At 46.7% G+C, this 19583-nt stretch overlaps 1 protein-coding gene across 4 annotated transcripts in view; it reads left to right on the top strand.

Annotated features, from left to right (window-relative positions):
* Nucleotides 1-19583, top strand: part of SRGAP3 (SLIT-ROBO Rho GTPase activating protein 3) — a 256625-nt gene that overhangs the window by 139572 nt on the left and 97470 nt on the right. For all 4 annotated transcript variants that reach the window (XM_045991580.1, XM_045991579.1, XM_045991582.1 and 1 more), the window contains exon 3: nt 4667-4829. In XM_045991580.1, the coding sequence (XP_045847536.1) occupies nt 4667-4829 (163 nt within the window). The remainder of the gene's footprint in view (nt 1-4666; nt 4830-19583) is intronic.

The following is a 19583-nucleotide window of genomic DNA, read 5'->3' as shown; positions in this document are numbered from 1 at the left end:
AGTCTGTTCACTACGTAGATATTTCTCGAATCCCTCAACTTCCCTCTTGGCCCCTTTGAGCCTGTTCTCCACAGAGTAGTCTGCAAATGTAGTTTTACCCTGTCACCCCCCTGATCTAGACTCTTTGATGGTTCCCCACTGACTTGAGAACAGAGCTCAGACTCTTTAATGGGACTTTTAAAGGCCCTTGGCTTTGTGGCTTCTTCCTAATTCTCCAACCTCATTTGTCACTCCCACCTCCAGCCCACAATACCATGCTCCAGCTCCCACCTTGACTACGTTCTGTTCACCCACGTACTCTCTCTGGCATCTCTCTGAGCCTTTGTTCACTGTATTTCTCCATGTAGAAAGCTCTGCCCTTTCAGACTCCTTTGCAGCCTTTATTTCTCAGTCTAGAAAGTGCTTCCTCTGGGAAGCCATCCACCACCTTGCCACCAAATGCGGGCAAGGGGGCCCTCCTCTGCTCCACAGCTGCTTCTCATCACTCCGTTCAGGAGGCTGTATCACCATCTTCTGTGTGTCCCCCTCACTTCAGTGAGTGGAAGGCATGTGGGAGCAGGGTCTTGCCTGCTGTGGTCCCTACTGCATCACACACGTGCACACACACACAGTGAGTGAGTGAAGCCCGAGAGGACTGAGGTCCTCATCTTTCCAGCAGCTGCTCACTCTAGCTTGATGAGTCCTTGGTTGCTTTCAGGTAGCTTTGTCCCCCGTGCCTCCGCACCCTCTGCCTCCCTGCCAAATTCCTGTCTGAGACTGCTCAGATTGCCTCTGCCCACGGTTTCGGATAAGGAAAGTGCCATCCTTTCTGTCTTTCTCTTACTGACTCTCTCTGACCAGGTGACCTAATTTAATGGTCCCCAAACCATCCCAGCACTTCTGTACCCTTTCAAGATTACTCGTCTTCTTCCTCCTCTGCCTGAAATTCACCTTCTGGCTGTGACTTCCATAAATTTTGTACATTTAATTCCCCAATGCTCCTTCCCCGATTTAATTCCCCAATGCTGTTCAATTCTTGCATCCCAGACTGAGCTAAGCCCCTGAAGTAATTTAAGTAACAGCTCAATTATCTCATCTCTCCTTTAATCTTTCCATTTCTATCAGCACCTAGGAAGCAGTGAAAAATGGGATGTGCAAAGTGTTTTCTGCCCAAACCTGCTTCTCCCTTGCAGTTCTTATCTCAGTCTGTGTCATCAGCTTCCCCCCGTTGCCTGAGATCCAAAGCTTGGAATCACTATCCGTTCCTCCCTCCTCCTCCTTCCTTTCTATTTCTAGGAGGTCTCCAAGATTATCTGCTCTTCTCTTGAGGTATCTTTCAAGTCCAGCCTTCTCTGGCCATACTGCCACCCACCCAGAATCTCATCATCTCTCTTCTCCTGGACTAAAGTCCTAACTGGTCCTCCCTCCAGCCCTATGCCTATGCTTACACCCATCCATCCTCCCATCTACTCATCTGTCTATCAGTCCACTTATCTATCCACCCATCTACTCGTTCACCTAACCACCCACCATCTGTCCATCTACTCATCCATCCGTCCATCCATCCACCCATCCACCCATCCACCCACTGATTCCTCCACTCACCCATCTATCCACCCAGCCCTTCACTTACTCATCTATTTATCCATCCATCCATCCATCCTACAGTCTGTCTTCAGTGATCTAAACACACACTGATTAGATCATACCTTTGCTTGAGTAACTTCCATGACTCCTCACTGCCTATAGCAGGCATTCTTAAGGATTAGCACATTAGCACATTAGAATCTTATAGAAAATGTTTTTTTTTTTTAAAGATTTATTAATTTTGACAGAGAGAGATCACAAGTAGGCAGAGAGGCAGGCAGAGAGAGTGAGAGGGAAGCAGGCTCCCTTCAGTGCAGAGAGCCCGACGTGGGACTCGATCCCAGGACCCTGAGATCATGACCTGAGCTGAAGGCAGCGACTTAAACCACTGAGCCACCCAGGCGCCCAGAAAATGTTTTTAAAAATGCTAATACTAAGGCTCTACACCTAGAGGTTTTGATTTAATTGTTCTTGGATTGGACCTGGGTCTTGGTGTTTTCTTAGCTCCTCAGGTGATTCTAGTATGCAATCTAGTGGAGAGCCATGTGGCTTAGAGATTAAGTTCCAAGCTCGTTAGCCTGGCATTCATTACCTCCTATAATCAAGCCCTTAATCTGTCTCTCCAGCTTCGTGTCTTTCCAGTCTTCCCCTAACATATTTAAAGGTCTGACTCTACTGAGCTATCATCTGTCTTTTATGCCTGCTGCCCTCTGTCTACAATTCCATTTCTCTCCGCCCCTCTGTTTGGAAAACTCCTACCCGTTCTTCAAGACCCAGCACAAATGTGTACTTTTCTCATGGGTCTCTCTTCCATAGTATCCACTATGAGTCAGGCACATTGCTGGGTGCTGGATGTGTGCCCGGAACACAACAGTCCCTCCTGTGAAAGAACTTACAGGAGGGTGAAGGGTGGGGATGGAAACTCCTTAAGGAAAATGTTCTCTGAATGTGTTAGAACACCCAGAGGGCTGGTTAGAGAGAACATGGATGCTGGGCCTAGCCCTAGGATATCTTATTAAATGGCCTGCGGTGGCCCTGAGAACTCGCATTTCCAGCAGGTTCTCAACTGATGCCAATGTGACTGGTCTGGGTACACAGTTTGAGGACCCACGCCTTGGCGTGTGGTCACACGCATGCTGAGGAGGTGTCTTTGAAGGTGAGGCCGAAAGGAAGAGGAGGAGGCAATCAGGAGAAGGGCTGGGGCTCATGGATTCCAGATGGAGGGAATAGCATGTGTGAGGGCCCCAGGCGGGAGGGAACCCAGCACAAAGGAAAGGGGCCTGTGTGCCTGGATTGTGGAGAGCACAGGAGGAGAGCGGTGCTTCTCCAACTTCGCAAGCAGAACTGACGCTCTGCATGTGTCTCTATTATAGCACTTTATCACCTCCCGCTGTAATCCTTTCTTCTGCCTCAGCCACTTGGGAAGGAGCCCCTCTGAGGCACATCTGTGTCACTGTCACCCACAGCCTCCTGAGACCTTTCAGAGGAACTTCTGGGGGATTTGGGCAGGGTGGTTGAATTTTAGTGTTCTAGCCTTTTCTCTAGGCTATAAGCAAGGAGAGCAGTTCGTTCATTTTTTCTATGGCACAGCCTGTCCCTTCCCTTTTCTTTAGGCATTTTCCACCATAACCATCCTCTAGACCAAATTATCTTCTCCCCAGTTCCTGCTACCTACATAGATTTTTAGCTTATTTGGTGACAGCAAGAAAATTCCTGCAAGTTAGGAGGCCCCTTCTCACGTGTCCTACCCAAGTTCAGGGGTCGGGGTGGGATGTGGGGCATGGTGCCCAGAGGCTGTCAGGGCCGCACCCCCAGCACATCCCTTCAGCTGTGGGAGGAAGATGTGGACATAGTGAGAGTCAGCAGAATTCCCTTCCTCAAAAACGCTGCTAGTGGGTGGCTGAGTGTGTCTGTGATCAGCCCTTGGAGGTGGCCCACCTTGAGGACATGAGGGGAGCGATGCAGGTCTGGGGGGCGGGTGTACTTTGGAGACCATCACCCTCAGGAGGCCCTCTTCTCCACATCCTGCCTATCAACCATCTCCTTCCCACCCTGGGAAGCAGAGTGAGGGAGGAATCAGGTTTAGGGGGCACGAACCACCACGTGTGGGAATACGAGAGTATGGGTTTGATTTTGGTTTCTAATTACCCTTCCCTCTTTCTTCCTGGAGAATAGGATGTATATACCCTCTACTGTGGATAGCGGAGGGGCTTTGGGAAAGCATAGACAAGAGAGGGATAGCACCCCAGCTAATTTTTCAGAAACATCCCATTTCTCAAGCCTTGGGAAAGTATGGTAGGTAGATCTCTGGTTCTCAGACTTTAGCATGAATCAGAATCCCTAAGAGGGCATGTTAGAACCCAGACTGCCACCTCTAGAGTTTGTGATTCAGCAGGTCTGGAGTGGGGCTTAAGAGTCTGCATTTCTAACAAGATTCCTGGTGATGTTGCAGCTGCTCTGAGGACCACACTCTGAGAACCCCTGCTTTAGCATAACACCCATCTTACCGGATGCTAAGAATCTCTCAGTTATTACAGGGGGAAGGTTATTCGTCTTATATGTACTTTACTCAAGCATCCCATGTGGGAAGAGGGGTTAACATCCTCCTAAATATAGAACCTGAAACCCTCCAAGCCCCCAGTTCCATGGAGAGACAAAGACATGTGTTTCCAAGAGGCCATGAGACAAAAGCTGGCCCTGGGAGAGGACAGAAGGGTTCAGGGAGGCAGGGAAGGGAAAACTTTGGTTTTTCCACTGCATAATTTTAGAACTAATACAAGTATTTCAAACACAATTGGTTGAGTATTTCTTAGGCTCAGGGAAGGCAGCTTCTGCCCAGAAGGGAGTGACACACATAGCAAATGCCACATGTGGTGGGAGAGGAGAATGGGATAGGCCTTGAGCCCAAAGTACTGCATTTGGCCCCAGGACTACTCCGGGACCTTCAGGAGGGATTGCTTCACTCACCGTAAATGTGTTCTAATGAAACTGAGCTCAAAAGGGTCACGAGGCTCAAAGGAACTATGGTGGATAACAGTGCAGAACACTGTGTGGGTGACAGTTCCAGTGAAGCCAACCTGAGCTGCCTTGGTTTCCACAGGAAGGACCAGTACCTCCTCTCGCCCGTGAACTGTTGGTATCTGGTCCTGCATCAGACCAGGCGGGAGAGTCGAGATCATGCCACCCTCAATGACATCTTCATGAACAACGTCATCGTCCGCCTCTCACAGATCAGCGAGGATGTCATCAGACTCTTCAAAAAGGTGGGCAAGGGGGCCACTCCACCTGCTCAGATATCTCTGCCCCAGGCTGACCATGACAAATTTGCCAGCCAGGATGAGATATGGCTTGGGGGTGTAGGACCAGGAGGGCATGTGTGACATTGTAGGGTTCAAGGGCCAAGGGCTGGATGTGGTGTCCCAGACTGAATCCTAGATATGGCTGGTGGCCTCAGCCACTTCAGCCACCACCCTCACAAAAATAAAAATTTCTGCATGGTTGGCAAGTACCACATGTTCATTGTAGGAAATTTGGAAAGATGGACATGAGCGCACACACAAAAATTAAAATCACCGGGCATGTTATCACTGCAATCATCACTTTGGTGCCATAGTGATTTCTTTATACAAATATAGGCAAATACATTTTCTGTTAAGTTCTCATAGGTATATGTTTTCCAGAATACATTTCCCGAATGAGATGAGACTGCATATATGATTTTACTCTCTGCTTGTGTCATATGATAAATTATTTAACACTGCATCACAAAATTTTTGCATGTCAGTAGATTTATTTCTATGCCATTTTTTAATGATTCTGTAGTATTTCCTGATACAGCTTACTGGAATTTGTTTAATCAATCTTTTATTGTTGAACACTCAGCTTATTTCCATTATTTTACTCTTCCAAATAACACTGTGGTGAGCTGCTTTTTATGTCTGCTTTTGTCACATTCACGGCCATTATCTTATGGGTGGTTTCTGTAACAGGACTTTTTGGGTCAAAAGTTTGCTCATTTTTAAGGTTTTTAACAAAGTGCATGGTTGCTTTCAGAAGGTTTTATTCATGTAAATGCCCAGAAGGCAAGTGTACAGGGAGCAGTCACTTGTATGTGCCCCGAGGCGTCCGTGTCCCAAGCTCCTTGCACAGCGCCTGGCAAACGGTAGACGCTGTGGAAATGTTTGTAGAACTGAACCCACCTCTGCGGACTTGTTTCCTCCTCTGCAAAATGGGCTAGTCCTCTAGCCTCTGTGAGCCTCCTCTTCTGTGTCGGTCAGAAGGAGTTAAGATCAGCTACTTCCCAGGGACAGTGTGAGCGTTGAAGGAAACCGCACTGGTATGAAGGAGGGGGAGGTGTTTTGGAGGGAGTGGCTCAGGGTGTGGTCTCTGGGTCCAGAGTTCTTAAATTTCTGGATTCATGATCCTGGTTCCATCGTTTATTAGCTGGGTGTCTGGGCCTTGTTACTTTAACTCTGTGTCTCAGTTCCTTCATTTGTGAGATGGGGATAAAAAGACCCACAGGGCAGTGGGGAGGATTAAGAAGGTGTTAACCCCAAAAAGTAAGGCACGGAGAATGAGTGTTCAGGCAAGCTGGCTACCACTGTACCAAGCAGTTCGTAAGACTGTTACTACTAAAATTATCGAGGTCATGTGTTCTTGCCAGGCGCCAATTTTAGGGATTAGGTGCCCTGGGATTGCTAGAAGCACGGGGAAGAGGACAAGTTGATTTGAAATGTCTGTGGTCTGTATTTGGATTGTCCACTTGGAGGATGACTTCTACAGTGGAACTATAATCACAGGCTCGTTCCCTCCCACTGTACAATTTGCGCTGGTCCCCTCCCGGGGCCGTGTTTATGAAACATCGTCCAAGTTGAATATTTGTGTAAGCAAACATAATTAGAAAGGCAATGTAAATACAGGGCAATAAAGAAAAAAACCATGGTGGTTTGCAAAGCCAGGCTGAGGTGATTCTGGTCACTCACTCTGGTCCTGAGCTCGCGCCTGCGGCTGCTGTCACATCTTTTTCCCGGGTGGGAGCGACTCGCAGAGAAAGGGTCATCAGGGCCGTTAGGAAATGAAGGGTCTTTTTCCTGACTGAGCCCTGGGACAAGTGAGATAAATCTTTTCAGTTCTCATTTAGGCTGACAGCAGCATCACTGGTGATGGAGGTTAACAGGGTAGAAAATAATGAAAAAAGGTCGGCAGCTGAGCTTCTGGCTGCCTTGTTACCAGGCCACAGCTGGGAGGGGAACAAAGGAAGCGACCTGGCCCCTGTGGGCTGGGAGAGAGCTGGGGATGGGCCTGGCTGGCTGACTTAACACAGAACGTCCCTTTGTGTCACATCAGTGATAGATAATCTCGGCACCGAGGCTGACCTCCTTCTGTACTAATAGATCCCACAGACCCTGGAACATCGAGGGGGCCAGCCCCTGGCCAGACTGGGGAGGGGGATCATCAGTCACCCCATTCTATAGATGAGGAGGTCTAGCCTCCTCATGTGGTGACCACAGACTTGTCCCTTTTGGTCTGTGGTCACCACCAGCAGGAGGCAGTGTGGCTGGGTTTTGGGAGTTGGTTCCAGAACTGCCCCTCACTGACTCGTGAACTCTGAGCCTCCACGTTTACATCTGGGAGACGGAGACGGAGGCGGTGACAGTGCCCACCTCAGGGGGCTGCTTGGAAGAGCCGAGTTAGGCCAAGTGTCCAGCACAGGCCTGGCATGCCGCAGGTACTCATTCAATGGCGGCTCAATCTTGATCCTAAAGAACTGGACCCCTCCCCATTCCTGAGCTGGGTCCTAGCACTCGGGTGGGTGTTCCCACCAACTCCTGCTCTGCGGGAGGTGAGAGCAGCTTCCAGGCCAGGTGTCCTTCCTGGGCTTGGGACTGGGGCAGCGACTCTGCCTGCCGGTTTCTCCTAGACTCAGGATGCTCTTTGACTTCATAACTTACCTCCTCACGATGCTCCAGTCCCCCTTTGACAGTGCAGTCTCCTCTGACGACTAGAGGCAGCACTTCAAATGCCGTAAGCCATCACCAGCATTCCTGTGGGTGGGTGGACAAATGCTTGCGGGTGGCCCTCGCTTTAAGTGTCAGATAAAGATCTGTCACAGCAAAAGGAACTGGCTGAGACCTTAGAGACCATCCTAGTGGTCAGGGCTCTTATGGTGGCCAACAACAGAAACCTGGCTCAGCTGGCTTGAAGGAAGAAAGGCACTTAACCTCCAGAGCCAAGTCTGGCCTCAGGCGTCGGGGCTTCAGGGGCACAAAAGAACTTTATTTCTCTGCAACTCTGCTCTGATTTTCTCTGTTTTCTAATATTTTTTGGTGAGGGGTGAAGGGTTCTCTTGTAGTCTCTCTCCATGTGGTCATGGAGACAACCATGTCCTCTCCCTATGGGGAGAGAGACAACCACATGGCCTCTGCAGCTCCGGGCGCACATTCCTACCTGCTTCAAGTCCTGTAGAAATTGAGAGAACTTGTCTCCCAGAATGGAGCCTTCTGGGCTCCGACTGCCCAGCATGGGTCACGCTTGCTCTCCTGAATCTGCCCCGGTGGCCAGCAAGCTGCAGTGCTCTGACTGACGGCGCCTGGAGACATCCCCACCCCAGAGGCTGGGTGTGCATTCAACTCCACCCAACCCATGGAGTCTTCTTACAAGAAGGAAGAGGGGTGCCTGGGTGGCTTAATTAAGCATCTGATTCTTTTTTTTTTTTTTTTTTTTTAAAGATTTTATTTATTTATTATTTCACAGAGAGAGAGATCACAAGTAGGCAGAGAGGCAGGCAGAGAGAGAGAGGAGGAAGCAGGCTCCCCGCGGAGCAGAGAGCCCGATGCGGGGCTCGATTCCAGGACCCTGAGATCATGACCTGAGCCGAAGGCAGCGGCTTAATCCACTGAGCCACCCAGGCGCCCCAAGCATCTGATTCTTGATTTTGGCTCAGGTCATGATCTCAGGGTCATGAGCTTGAGCCCTGCATTGGGCTCTGCTTAAGATTCTCTCTTTCTCTGTCCCACCCACCCCACCCCTGCTTGCTTTTGCTTTCACTCTGTCTTTCTCTCTTAAAAAAATAAAAGAAGGGAGAAATAAAACATAGATGTCCACTAGGTCTCTGTCCAGTCCCTTTATCATCCTCTGCCGTTCTCCCTCTGCTAGATGTCCCTCATAAAGGACCTTCATTACCTCTCACGATGGCTCGTTCCATTTGGGATCAATCATGATCAATAGAAAATTCTCCCCAGTATTGAAGGGAAATCTCAGTGTTGACACTCATGGTCCTGGTTATATCCTGAGGACCACACAGATCAGTTCACATGGAAACTTGTCTATTGCTTGAGGACAGAAATCATGACCCTCCAGCCAGGTCTTCCCCACCTCTGGGTAGATATTCCAGGTCCCTTCAGTTTCCCCCTGTGATTTGGCTTTGTGTTTTCCCCCCAACCTAGGTCACACCCTACCTAGGCTTTCCTAGCTTGCACAAGTTAACATTCAGAACCATTCAGAGTACTCAAGGAAGGTTTGACCAGCTGAGTAGAGCAGGGCTGTCTAGACACATTATTTCTAATAATGAAATTTATGCAGGCATTTGCTTTTTCGACCTTAGTCTCATCACATGGTTGGCTCTCTCTGGGCTCCCTGCTTGAATCCCCAGGTATTTTCATGCCAACTGTCTTTTTAATCTTTCTTACAAATTCTGCACTTTTGTTTCTTTATATTTGATCTTTTAAAACTTCGTTTTATTTGATTCTGGTCAAATGGGATCAGTGTTTTTATTTAAGTGATTTTTCAAGCAGCAATAGGGTAACTCTTCTAAGAGGTCCTAATTCCTCCTCTATGGGGAAAGCCTGTTTTATAGCTTCTCCACGTTTTCCCTTTGTGTTAACCTTCTGCTGTGTGTCAATTCTTTAACCCCATGTTCTTCTTAGTGGAGAGCTGGAAAGTGGGTCAGAGAGTTGAGGGTGAGTTCATAGTGGGGATGACCTTTGAGTTGGGCATTGAAAGATGAATAGGAGTCTGCCAAGTGGGGAAAGGAGGTTCAAAGTTCAGTGTTCAGAGAAAGTCAAGGGCAAAGGGGTAGAATGTATCATGATGGAGGTCCAAGGCAACTCAGAAGGGAGGCTGCAAAATGTCAGGCATCCACTGATTTTGGTTCTTAAGGACAATCTGTGTGCCCTCACTATGTTAAGAAAAATTAAACCAATACTTTAAAACTGTGAGATTTCACATAAAAATTAGCACTTTGTGTTTCTCTTCAAAAATTAGAAGCTCTGAGGAGCATCTGGGTGGCTGAGCTGGTTAAACATTTGACTCTTGATTTTGACTCAGGTCATGATCTCGGGATCATGAGATTGAGCCCCACGTTGGGCTCTGTTGTGCTCAGTGGGGAGTCTGTTGAAGATTCTCTCTCTCTTTCTCATTCTTCCTCTGCCCTTTGCCCCCTGTGCGTGCTCTCTCTAAAATAACAAACAAATAAAAAAAAAATAAAGAAACTTTGCCAATATCAGATCCACATGGGTTGTCCATATTTGGTAGTAGTTGGCTGGAACCGAGTAGCTGGTAGCCCCTTTAGACAGGGCACACTGTCCCCACCGTCTCAGGGTCCCTGCTGCTGTCTGGTGTAGCACACCTGCTTGGCTCCTTTATTTTGCCTCCCTGGCCCTTTCTGCATTTGAATTTGTGGCCTCATTTTTAAATATGATCCACAAATTCGAGCATCAGAAACACCACCTGGTGGTCTTGTTAAACAGGTTGTTAGGCCCCATTGCCACAGGGTCTGAATCGGGAGAGTGGAGAATGGCCCCAGAATCTGCCTTTCTCAGAAGCTCCCCGGTGATGCTGCTGCTGCGGTCTGGGGACCACACATGGAGAATGACTTACCTTGTTTTACAGGTGAGGAAACTGAGGCCTACCTCTGGTAAAAACAGAGTCTGGCCCTGAACACAGGTTTTCCACGCCAGCTCCTGTACTGAATCCACGAACTCCTGCAGAGCCCCGGTGGGGAGGGTCCATCTGCATCCTGCCTGCTTTCCCTTCCTGCCCCTACGGTGTCTGAGATGGGGCATGGAAGCCCATTCATTCCATTTTCAGTCTCAGCCTCCTTAACAATAGCCATCCGTTATTCTATGCTCTGATGCCTACAGAATTTAATTACTTGCCTGGCCGTGAAGTGAATTTGATTGTTGGGAACTGCGGTGTTCTGGAGGAAGCACTAATGAGGAAAGACTCTTAGCGGAGACGACAAGGCATCTGGGGGGCTGGTGTTTGAAAGCAGCCATTCACTGTGTGGCAATAGGTCTTGGTCTTCAGTGAGGTTTTCGTTCCCGCCTCGAAGATGTCCGTCGCATTTCATAAATAAATCAGGGCTTTTGTGTCTAATAATTGCCTTGCTTTGTAACCAAGATCAAAAGCACCCATGGCCTTGGATTCAAAGCCAAGTTTATTTTTTATTTCTTGGTTGCAGGAGAGAGCGAGGGTTTGCATGCTGGTGGGTCCAGTTTAGGAGGCCTGCCTAGAGAGAGAGAGAGAGAGAGAGAGAGAGCACAAAGTGGGCAAACTGCCAAGAGAATGAGAAACCTTCAGCCAATCCCCACTGACTGCCAGGGAGACAAAGTCATGAACACTCACTCTGCTAGTAGAGCTTGCTGAGCTGGTCCCCATCAGGCATTCTTGACTCATTTGATAAACATGTATCAGTAGTACTATCATGATAGTAGGTAAACAATAATTATAGAAAGCAAACAGTGAGTGCTTACTGTGTGCTGGGCTCTGGGCTAAGCACCCCATAGATATTCAATTCTGAAAGCCTAAGTTCAAGATGCCGTCACCATCCCATTTTCAGATGAGGGAACTGATACTCATAAAGGTGAGCTGGGATTTGAGTTCAGATGTGGCTGACTGGAGCCCATGCTTGGTGGTAGACAGTTGCTAAAGAAGACAGAGAGATGAGTCAGACACATTGCCCTCTTGGGGAGATCACACTGTAGAACAGAAGCAAAGACACAGGTGTGTAACTGTGATTCGAATACAGCAGAGAGGGACATGGGTACGGAGGGAGAACTTCAAATCTGGGATGGGGGTTTGGGGCTCAGAGAAGGTTGAATGTTGGGGATGCAGAATTTGAAGTGAGTCTTGAAGGATTAGGATTGATTCCAGTGTGGGTTCCCCTAGGAAGCCAGGATTATAATGCAGAAGTATATTAGCGAGTACTCTTGGGGGTCCCCACCTGCAGAAGGAAAAGAAGGAAAGCAGGAGGCAGTGAATGGAGAAGTTGTGCTTTGGTGCAGTCACAACTAAAGCTTCAGTCTACTCCTGGGGAGAGCTCCAAAGTGGGTGGCCCTTCTGAGTTCTCCTGAGTAGGGGCGAGGAGACTGGGCCTTTATACCTTATTATTGCTCCCAGAAGGGGGCATGGTCTTGAGCGGATACCTCTTTAGTTAAGGCAGTTCCAAAGAGGGCCAACAGCTTGGATGTCTGCCAGTAGCACTCCTCACAGCTACGGAGCTAAATACTGTGCACCTGAAAGGGACCTGGGTGGCACGTCACTGTGTCCACACAGATACGCAGGGATTTGAGAAAAGTCAGACACAGGAATCCAGACCACAGCAAAGGCTAGCGGACAGAAGTGTCTGGGTCCTGCGGCATGAACAGGTAGGTTGGTGTTGCGGTTCAGTGCAGTGCTTAGGGCTGTAGACATATTCTCTGGCTCAGTCCTGGTTCTGCCACTTTCTGGCCTTGTGAGCTCAGCCTAAACTCTCGATCTTCTAAGTTTTGTCATTTTCAAGATGAAGCTAATAATAACCTCCTTCATGGGGTTGCTGTAAGGATTGAAAAAAGATGATATAAAACCACTAGCTGGTACACAGTAAGCAATCAGTAAATATTAGCTATTATTAGGAAGGTTCTTGGGATTTTGAGAGAGAACATAGACTTAAGTTTGGAGATGGAATGAAGGAGTATTTTATTCAGGGCACACAGGTTAAACAAAGGGTCAGAAATAGGAAAATATGCTCGGGAAGCCACTCACTGATTAATTCTAAATGATGGTCGCCATGGGCACCTGGGTGGCTCAGTTGGTTAAGCGACTGCCTTCAGCTCAGGTCATGATCCCAGCGTCCTGGGATCAAGTCCCTCATCGGGCTCCCTGCTCCATGGGGAGTCTGCTCCCTCTGACCTTCTCCCCTTTCATGCTCTCTCTCACTGTCTCTCTCTCAAATAAATAAAAATAAAATCTAAAAAAAAAAAAAAGAAAAAATCTATATGATGTTGTTCTTGTCTCTTTCATAACCTCATTTCTTTTTCTTGCCTTATATTGGCAAGGACCACCATCTATGAATGGGAGAGAAATGGTATTTTTAATTTTTACTTTTTAATTTTTTAAAAAGATTTATTTATTTGAGAAAGAGAGAGAGAGAGCAAGCACACAAGCAAGTGCAGGGAGGGGCAAAAGGAGAGAGAGAATCCCGAAGCAGACTCTCCAGTGAGTGCTGAGCCTGATGTGGGGCTCAATCCCAGGACCCTGAGATCATGACCTGGGCCTAGATCAAGAGTGGGCCACTTAACTAACTAAGCCACCTGGGTGTCCCTGTATTTTGACCTTGAAAAGGCATACTTCTAACTCTTCATCATTTAGGACAAAAACTCTTAGCAAATAGAAATAAATAGGAACATCCTTAGCTTGTTAGGATATTTATCAAAAGCCAACAGCAAATATCATACTTGCCACTGAAGAGAATTCTGTAAAATGGCTTGCTACAGAAATTAATAATGTTCCTGCATGTCAGCTATGTCCAATTAGAAAATGTAATTTAAAAAGTGCATACATCTGAAAACAAGAGTGATTGAAAATTAATGCCATTACTGCTACAAATTAGCTACATCCTGGAAGTTTTGATGAGTGATGCTTTCATTGTCATGTGGATATAAATATTTCATAATTTCCATGGCAACTTCTTCTTTGACCCATGCATTATTCAGAACTATGTTTATTTTAGTTCCAAAGGTTTTTTTTTTTTAAAGCTTTGCACTTGCTTTTACTTTCTAACTTTATCTCCGTGTGCTAAGAAAATAAGATCTGTAGGTTGTATTTTTGTATTTTTTATTTTTGTTGAAACATTTGCCTTATCAGATATCGAGACTTCCTCTACAGTGATAGTCAGGAAAACAGCAGGTACTAGAGGAGCACTGGGTCCGCTGACTAATGGGAGAACAGAACCTTCTGCAAATGGGAGCGCAGTAAGTGACTGTGTGTTATGGATCGGTCACGGGGGAGTGCAGACTCTTTGGAAACAGGGTGGATTCCCTTGGTTGTCATTTTGGGGGTTATGTTTAGGAAATGATTTTACACATACACACACATCTATATTTTTTGTATAGAAAAATGAAACCTCTACCTTAGTTCACAAAAATATATTCTAGATAGGTTAAAGCACTAAAGGTGAAAAGCAGAACTTGGAAACTATAGAAGAAAATATAGGCGGTTATATTTAAAACCTTGGTGGTAGGAAAAGAAACATAAAAAGGAATGTTTCTTCTGCCTAAAGGAAACATAAAAAAGCACAAACTGTAAAGAAAAATACTGATAAATGCCGTTATAGAAAAATAAAAAAAATCTTCCTACAACAATAAATAAGTAAAGACAAAACAAAAAGAAACACAGTCTGACTCCTGTTGGATTGGTTGGACAGTCCTAAGTGCCGACAAGAGGGGAGTATGAGGGGCTCTCATAACCTCCTAATAAACATGCAAATCGGTCCAGCCCCTTTGGAAAACAACTGAGCAGTGTCTAGCAACAGTGAAGGAGGAGGTGTACCCCTATGACCCAGCAATTCCACTTTTAAGATCTATAAAAATATTCTAGCATATCTCACACACACACACACACACACACACACACACACACCCTTTGTATGAGGGTGTTTGCTACAATAGTGTTTATAGTAAAGAAACAGAAAAATCACCTAAATGTCCGTCACGAAGGGGATGGCTAAATAAGCTATAGTTAGTCCTACAGTGGGCTAACATATCCGGAAGATGAAGGAATTAGATCTGTATGTATCAGGTGGACAAAACTGGAAAATGAAATGTTGGGTGAAAAAAGCAAGATGAGCTATGATTTTTTAAAAAATGTTTTCTTTCTTTCTTTCTTTTTTAAGATTTTATTTATTTATTTGACACAGAGAGAGCACAAGCAGGCAGAGTGGCAGGCGGAGGGGAAGAGAGAAGCAGGCTCCCTGCCGAGCAAGGAGCCCAGTGCAGGATTCGATCCCAGGACCCCAGGGTCATGACCTGAGCCGAAGGCAGCCACTTAACTGATTGAGCCACCCAGGTGTCTGGAGCAATGATGTTTTTAAACAAGTTAAAAATGGAAAGTAATAGTCCATATCGTTTATATCGTGAGATGGTGTGACTTAAGGCTATGCAAAGATGGTTTGTGTAAGAAGACACACTAGCTGAAGAGGAGCAGTTGAGGAATAAGGGAGGAAGAGAGGGAACAAAGAACACTCTTGGTTGTATCTGAATATTGTAATGTTTTGCTTTCTAAGAGCATTTGAAGCCAAAATGGAAAAATCCAATTTGGATGGCAAGTTCATGACCATTTGTTATTGTTCTCTCTACTCTTCTGTATGTTTGAAATATTGGAGAACTGAAATGAAGGGGGACAAAAAGCAAGGGCAGTTGGAGACAGATAAAGGAAGCCCTTGGATGTTAGAATGAGAAGTTGGGCTTTATGTTCTAGACAAGGGAGAACCACTGAAGGTTCTTGCATAGGGGATGACATAATCAGAGCCAAGTTAAAGAATGATTAATTTGGTATATCTGATGGCTTTGAAAGAGAGATGCTGGGCTCAGGGAGAGAAGTTACGTTTTATTACACATACACACTGATAATGCAGATTGGTGGTGAAGGGTAGTAGGAACCTGGATCAGGGAGGGTGATACGAGATTAGAAACGAAGGAAGGGATGGATGGGCAAGTAGAGAGGTGGATGGGGAAGCTCTTGGGTAGACAGGTGGATGGATAGAGGAGGCATTGGGTGGATGAGTAGACTGGAGGATGGGTGAATGGGTACAAAGGTGTTGGATAGATGGGTACAGATATTTCTTTTTCAAAGATTTTATTTCTTTATTTGAGAGAGAGAGAGTGCAATTGGGGGCGGGAGCAGAGGGAGAGGGACAAGCAGACTCCTTGAGTACGGAGCCTGGCGCGGGGCTCGATCCCATGACCCCAAGATAATGATCTGAGCCGCAATCAAGAGTCGGACACTTAACTGACCGAACCACCCAGGCGCCTGGGGTGCATTCCTTTTTGAAGTGCCAATGCAATTTTCATGACATCTTGTTCACAGACGGTGCCGGTGGAGTAGAAGATCAGATGATGAAATGACAAGGAGGTGAAAGTCATGTCTTGGGTCAGTGATGCAGCAGTAATAAGCGATTAATCATGTTTTGAATCCAACAAATAAGCCTGACCACATTTGTATTCACCTGGGAGATCATGTAGAGAGGGGAAAAAAACAGCTCAAAACTTAGTGCTTTGGGGTTTCCATAGGTATTGGTTTTTCAGGAAGATAGCTTTGTCACGTTCCCCAGGACACAGACTCCCCTTCTTTCACTCTCAATTTTTCTCTCCTTATCTGCAAGAGATTCATGGCAATGAATGAAGGAAGGAAGGAAGGAAGAAAAGGAAGGAAGAAAGGAAGACAGGCTTACATCAGGGACATAGTCCAGGAAGATTACTCCTGAATACGTTCTGCTTCCATAGAGACTCGGGCCAGCAATCCACCCCATCTCCTTCTGCTTTGACCTGGAGGCCAGGGGAAGGGCAGGGACTTGGTCACAGATAACAGAAGATTCTGTAAAATGGCACTTGGCCCTGTGTGTTATCTGATATTTACGATGATCCAAAGCAGAGCCTTGTAAATGTCAGTATGCTTTTTATACTAAAGGCAGAGGAGTATCCACGTTTTATAATTATTTTGGAATGTTTGGGGAAAAAAATTTTAAAGGCGCAGAGAGTGCTAACCTTCCCAGTGGAGGCAGCAGCGTGGAGTGGTGGAGGGAATCACATCTACCAGCTCTATGGTCTTTGGCAAATGACTCTACCTTCCCTGAGCTCCTGTGTCCTAATCTTTGAAGGGGGGTGGTGAGTGATTTAATGATGGTGCATCCCATAGAGGGCTGATATTAGGCTTAAGTGAGGTGTTGTCTGTAAAGCAGGTGTCTTTGGGCCTAGCACATCCTGCGAGATCAATGAACAATAGCTATTACTATTGTCATTATCTATACTGACAAGTATTAGTAGTAATTATAGTCCGAAGCAGTATTATTAACAATGATAATAAGTATTCTTAGTAATAATACTTAGTATTACCAGGAGAGATCCAGAAACTCCTAGCCTGTGAGGTCACTTGTTCACAATCATTCCAAGGTATGCTTGGACTTCCTCAGACCGGTTATTGTAAGCATTTCTGAAAGTGGAAGCCCTCTGCAAACAGCGTCCCAGAGAGATGCTGGGAGTGGTTATAAGGGGAGGACGGTGATATTGCCGGGCTCCTGTGTATGCATCGTTGGAGGTGGGGGGGGGGCATTTACCACTGCCCGGCACCTCTGATGAGTGGTCCCTGGGCCTTCCTGCTTCCTGCAGTCTCATCCCAGCCCCGGCAACAGGGGGAAGAGTTCAGGGCTCCAGTGTACATTCCAGATTCTTGTGCAGATGATAGCATTTGGAGCTGCAGCACCGGGAGACATAGACTGGTGTGGAAAGGGAGGAAAAGCAGGAGGTGTCCAGAGCCAGGGAAGGGGGAGGACAACGGAGAAGAGGGGAAGAGTCACAAGGGTTCAGATGGAAGGTGGAGCAGAGATTAGGCTACGGGTGATGCTTGAGGACGAGGGGCCAGGACGTGGCAGAATGCCCGCAGCCCAGTTATTGGCAAGCTAGGACACAGCTGGGAGAAACAGCCAGCTAGCTGTCCAAACTGCTGTTTCCAGGGATAGGCTGACCTTATGGGACAAACTAGAGAAGCCCCATCCCTCTGAGACATGCCTTTTCAGCCTTTGCTTGGGAAATAAGATCACAATTGCTCTGGGAGATGGCCAGTGGTACATATATCATATATTTAAATAGAGAACATCTGTGGGTCTCAAGTTTTGTTATTTGCGTAGAAAACAAGCAGGAGGGTGGAAACACAGTGGGATTTAGAACTAAAGGAGAGAAAAGAAATTTTTTATGTAGTTTTGTTTATTTGTTTCCTTTTGTTGGCTTGGAACCCCAGATCTAGGAAAGCCACGAACTGTCTCCAAAGTCCCCCAACATGAGCACGTCTAGTTGAGCAAAGAGAGATCAACTTTGCTGGAGCAACCCTGCCCAGGTGGAAGAGAGGCCCCATGGATATCTGAGAGTTGAGAAAGCCTCCGTCTCACTCCCGGCTTTAACATTTTCTGGAGGATTGTTTAGAATGGTTTCCTTTAGAGAAGTGGAGGGAGTCTTGTCATTAAAACTCAACTTTTTTGGGGGGTGCCTGGGTGGCTCAGTCGGTTAAGTGTCTGCCTTCGGCTCAGGTCATGATCTCAGGGTCCTGGGATCGAGCCCCACATCGGGCTCCCTACTCAGCGGGAAGCCTGCTTCTCCCTCTCTCACTCCCCCTGCTTGTGTTCCCTCTCTCACTGTGTCTTTGAAAAAAAAAAAACAACAAAAAACAAAAAAAACCCCTCAACTTTTTTGGATGGTATTATTTTTCTAGACTTTATCACTGGAAATGACCCACCTGTTAGCTTGGTTTTTAAAAATAGAACTTGGGGTGCCTGAGTGGCTTCCTCAGGTAAGCAGCTGCCTTTGGCTCAGGTCATGATCCCAGGGTCCTGGGATGGAGTCCCATGTCAGGCTCCCTGCTCCGTGGGGAGCCTGCTTCTCTCTCTGCCTAACACTTCCCCTGCTTGTGCTGTCTCTCTCTCCCTCTCACTCTCTTTCTGACAAATAAAATAAATAAAATGTTAAAAAAATAAATAAAAATAGAACTTCTCAAATACAGCTCAGGAAGTCCCAGGACCTATAGTAACAGTTTTGAGGGTTTCCCCCCAAAAGCATAATTAGCCCTGCATTGAAAAAAATAAATCAATCACCGATGGCAAGGTTTCTACAGAGCAAATAAATCAATTTCTCTCAGGAAATATTGTGTCAAAAATTTTTTTGAGAGTCGATCCTGCATTGACATGAATGTGTGGTTTTTTTTGGAGAAAAAAATGATAGAGATTTTGAAAAGCCCCTTTTGCTCTTTTCTGGTTTCCTGTTGCTTCTGTGTGTTAGTTAGCTCATAAGCAAGCATTTATAGAGCTCCTCTAAATGCAAGTCTTTGTGATCAGAACTACAGGAAGCCGCAGTCCCAGCCTTTACTAAGCTTATGCTCTAATTGGTTGGAATTGGTCCTTTTGCAGGAAAGCTTGTACTTGGAGGGTTTTCAGGAGGCTCTCTTGCTCTGTGGGCATTTTGGTATATTCAGACTGATACAAGCTCAGATTCTATCAGTATTCTTTCGCTTCAGCAGAAACGATCATCTATTGGACCCTCTAAACTGAAAGACCAGAGGTGAAGTCTTGTTTGGACTTCGCTAGATCTAGGACACTGATCCTGTTGTCAGGGCCTCGACTCACCTTGTGGTGGGCAAGACGGCTGCAGGGAGCCCGAGACTCCTGACATCCTAGCTTAGCAACCCCAGAGGAGGGAGGATCTGAGAGTGTGGTTGTTAGAAAGCTCCTGGGCAAGAGTCTCACTGGCTCAGCCTGGAGTACATTTCTGGCCTGGCCCAGTCACTAGACACAAGGTGCTGGAGTACTCTCAGGCTGGGTCCCGCGACTGATGGACCATCCTGTATGATGATGCAAACAGAGGTCCGTCTCGCCATATCTCATCAGCTGTTCTCAGGAGAAAGAGAAAGGGAGAGGTGAGAGGTGGTCATCGTGGCTGATGTCTTTCTAGCAGGGCAGGTGGCCCAAGAAGGACCAGGCTAAGGAGCACCAGGTCTGC

Source organism: Meles meles, chromosome 20 (genome assembly GCF_922984935.1).
Source record: "Meles meles chromosome 20, mMelMel3.1 paternal haplotype, whole genome shotgun sequence".
Taxonomy (NCBI): domain Eukaryota; kingdom Metazoa; phylum Chordata; class Mammalia; order Carnivora; family Mustelidae; genus Meles; species Meles meles.
This window is presented reverse-complemented; position numbering and strand designations above follow the sequence as displayed.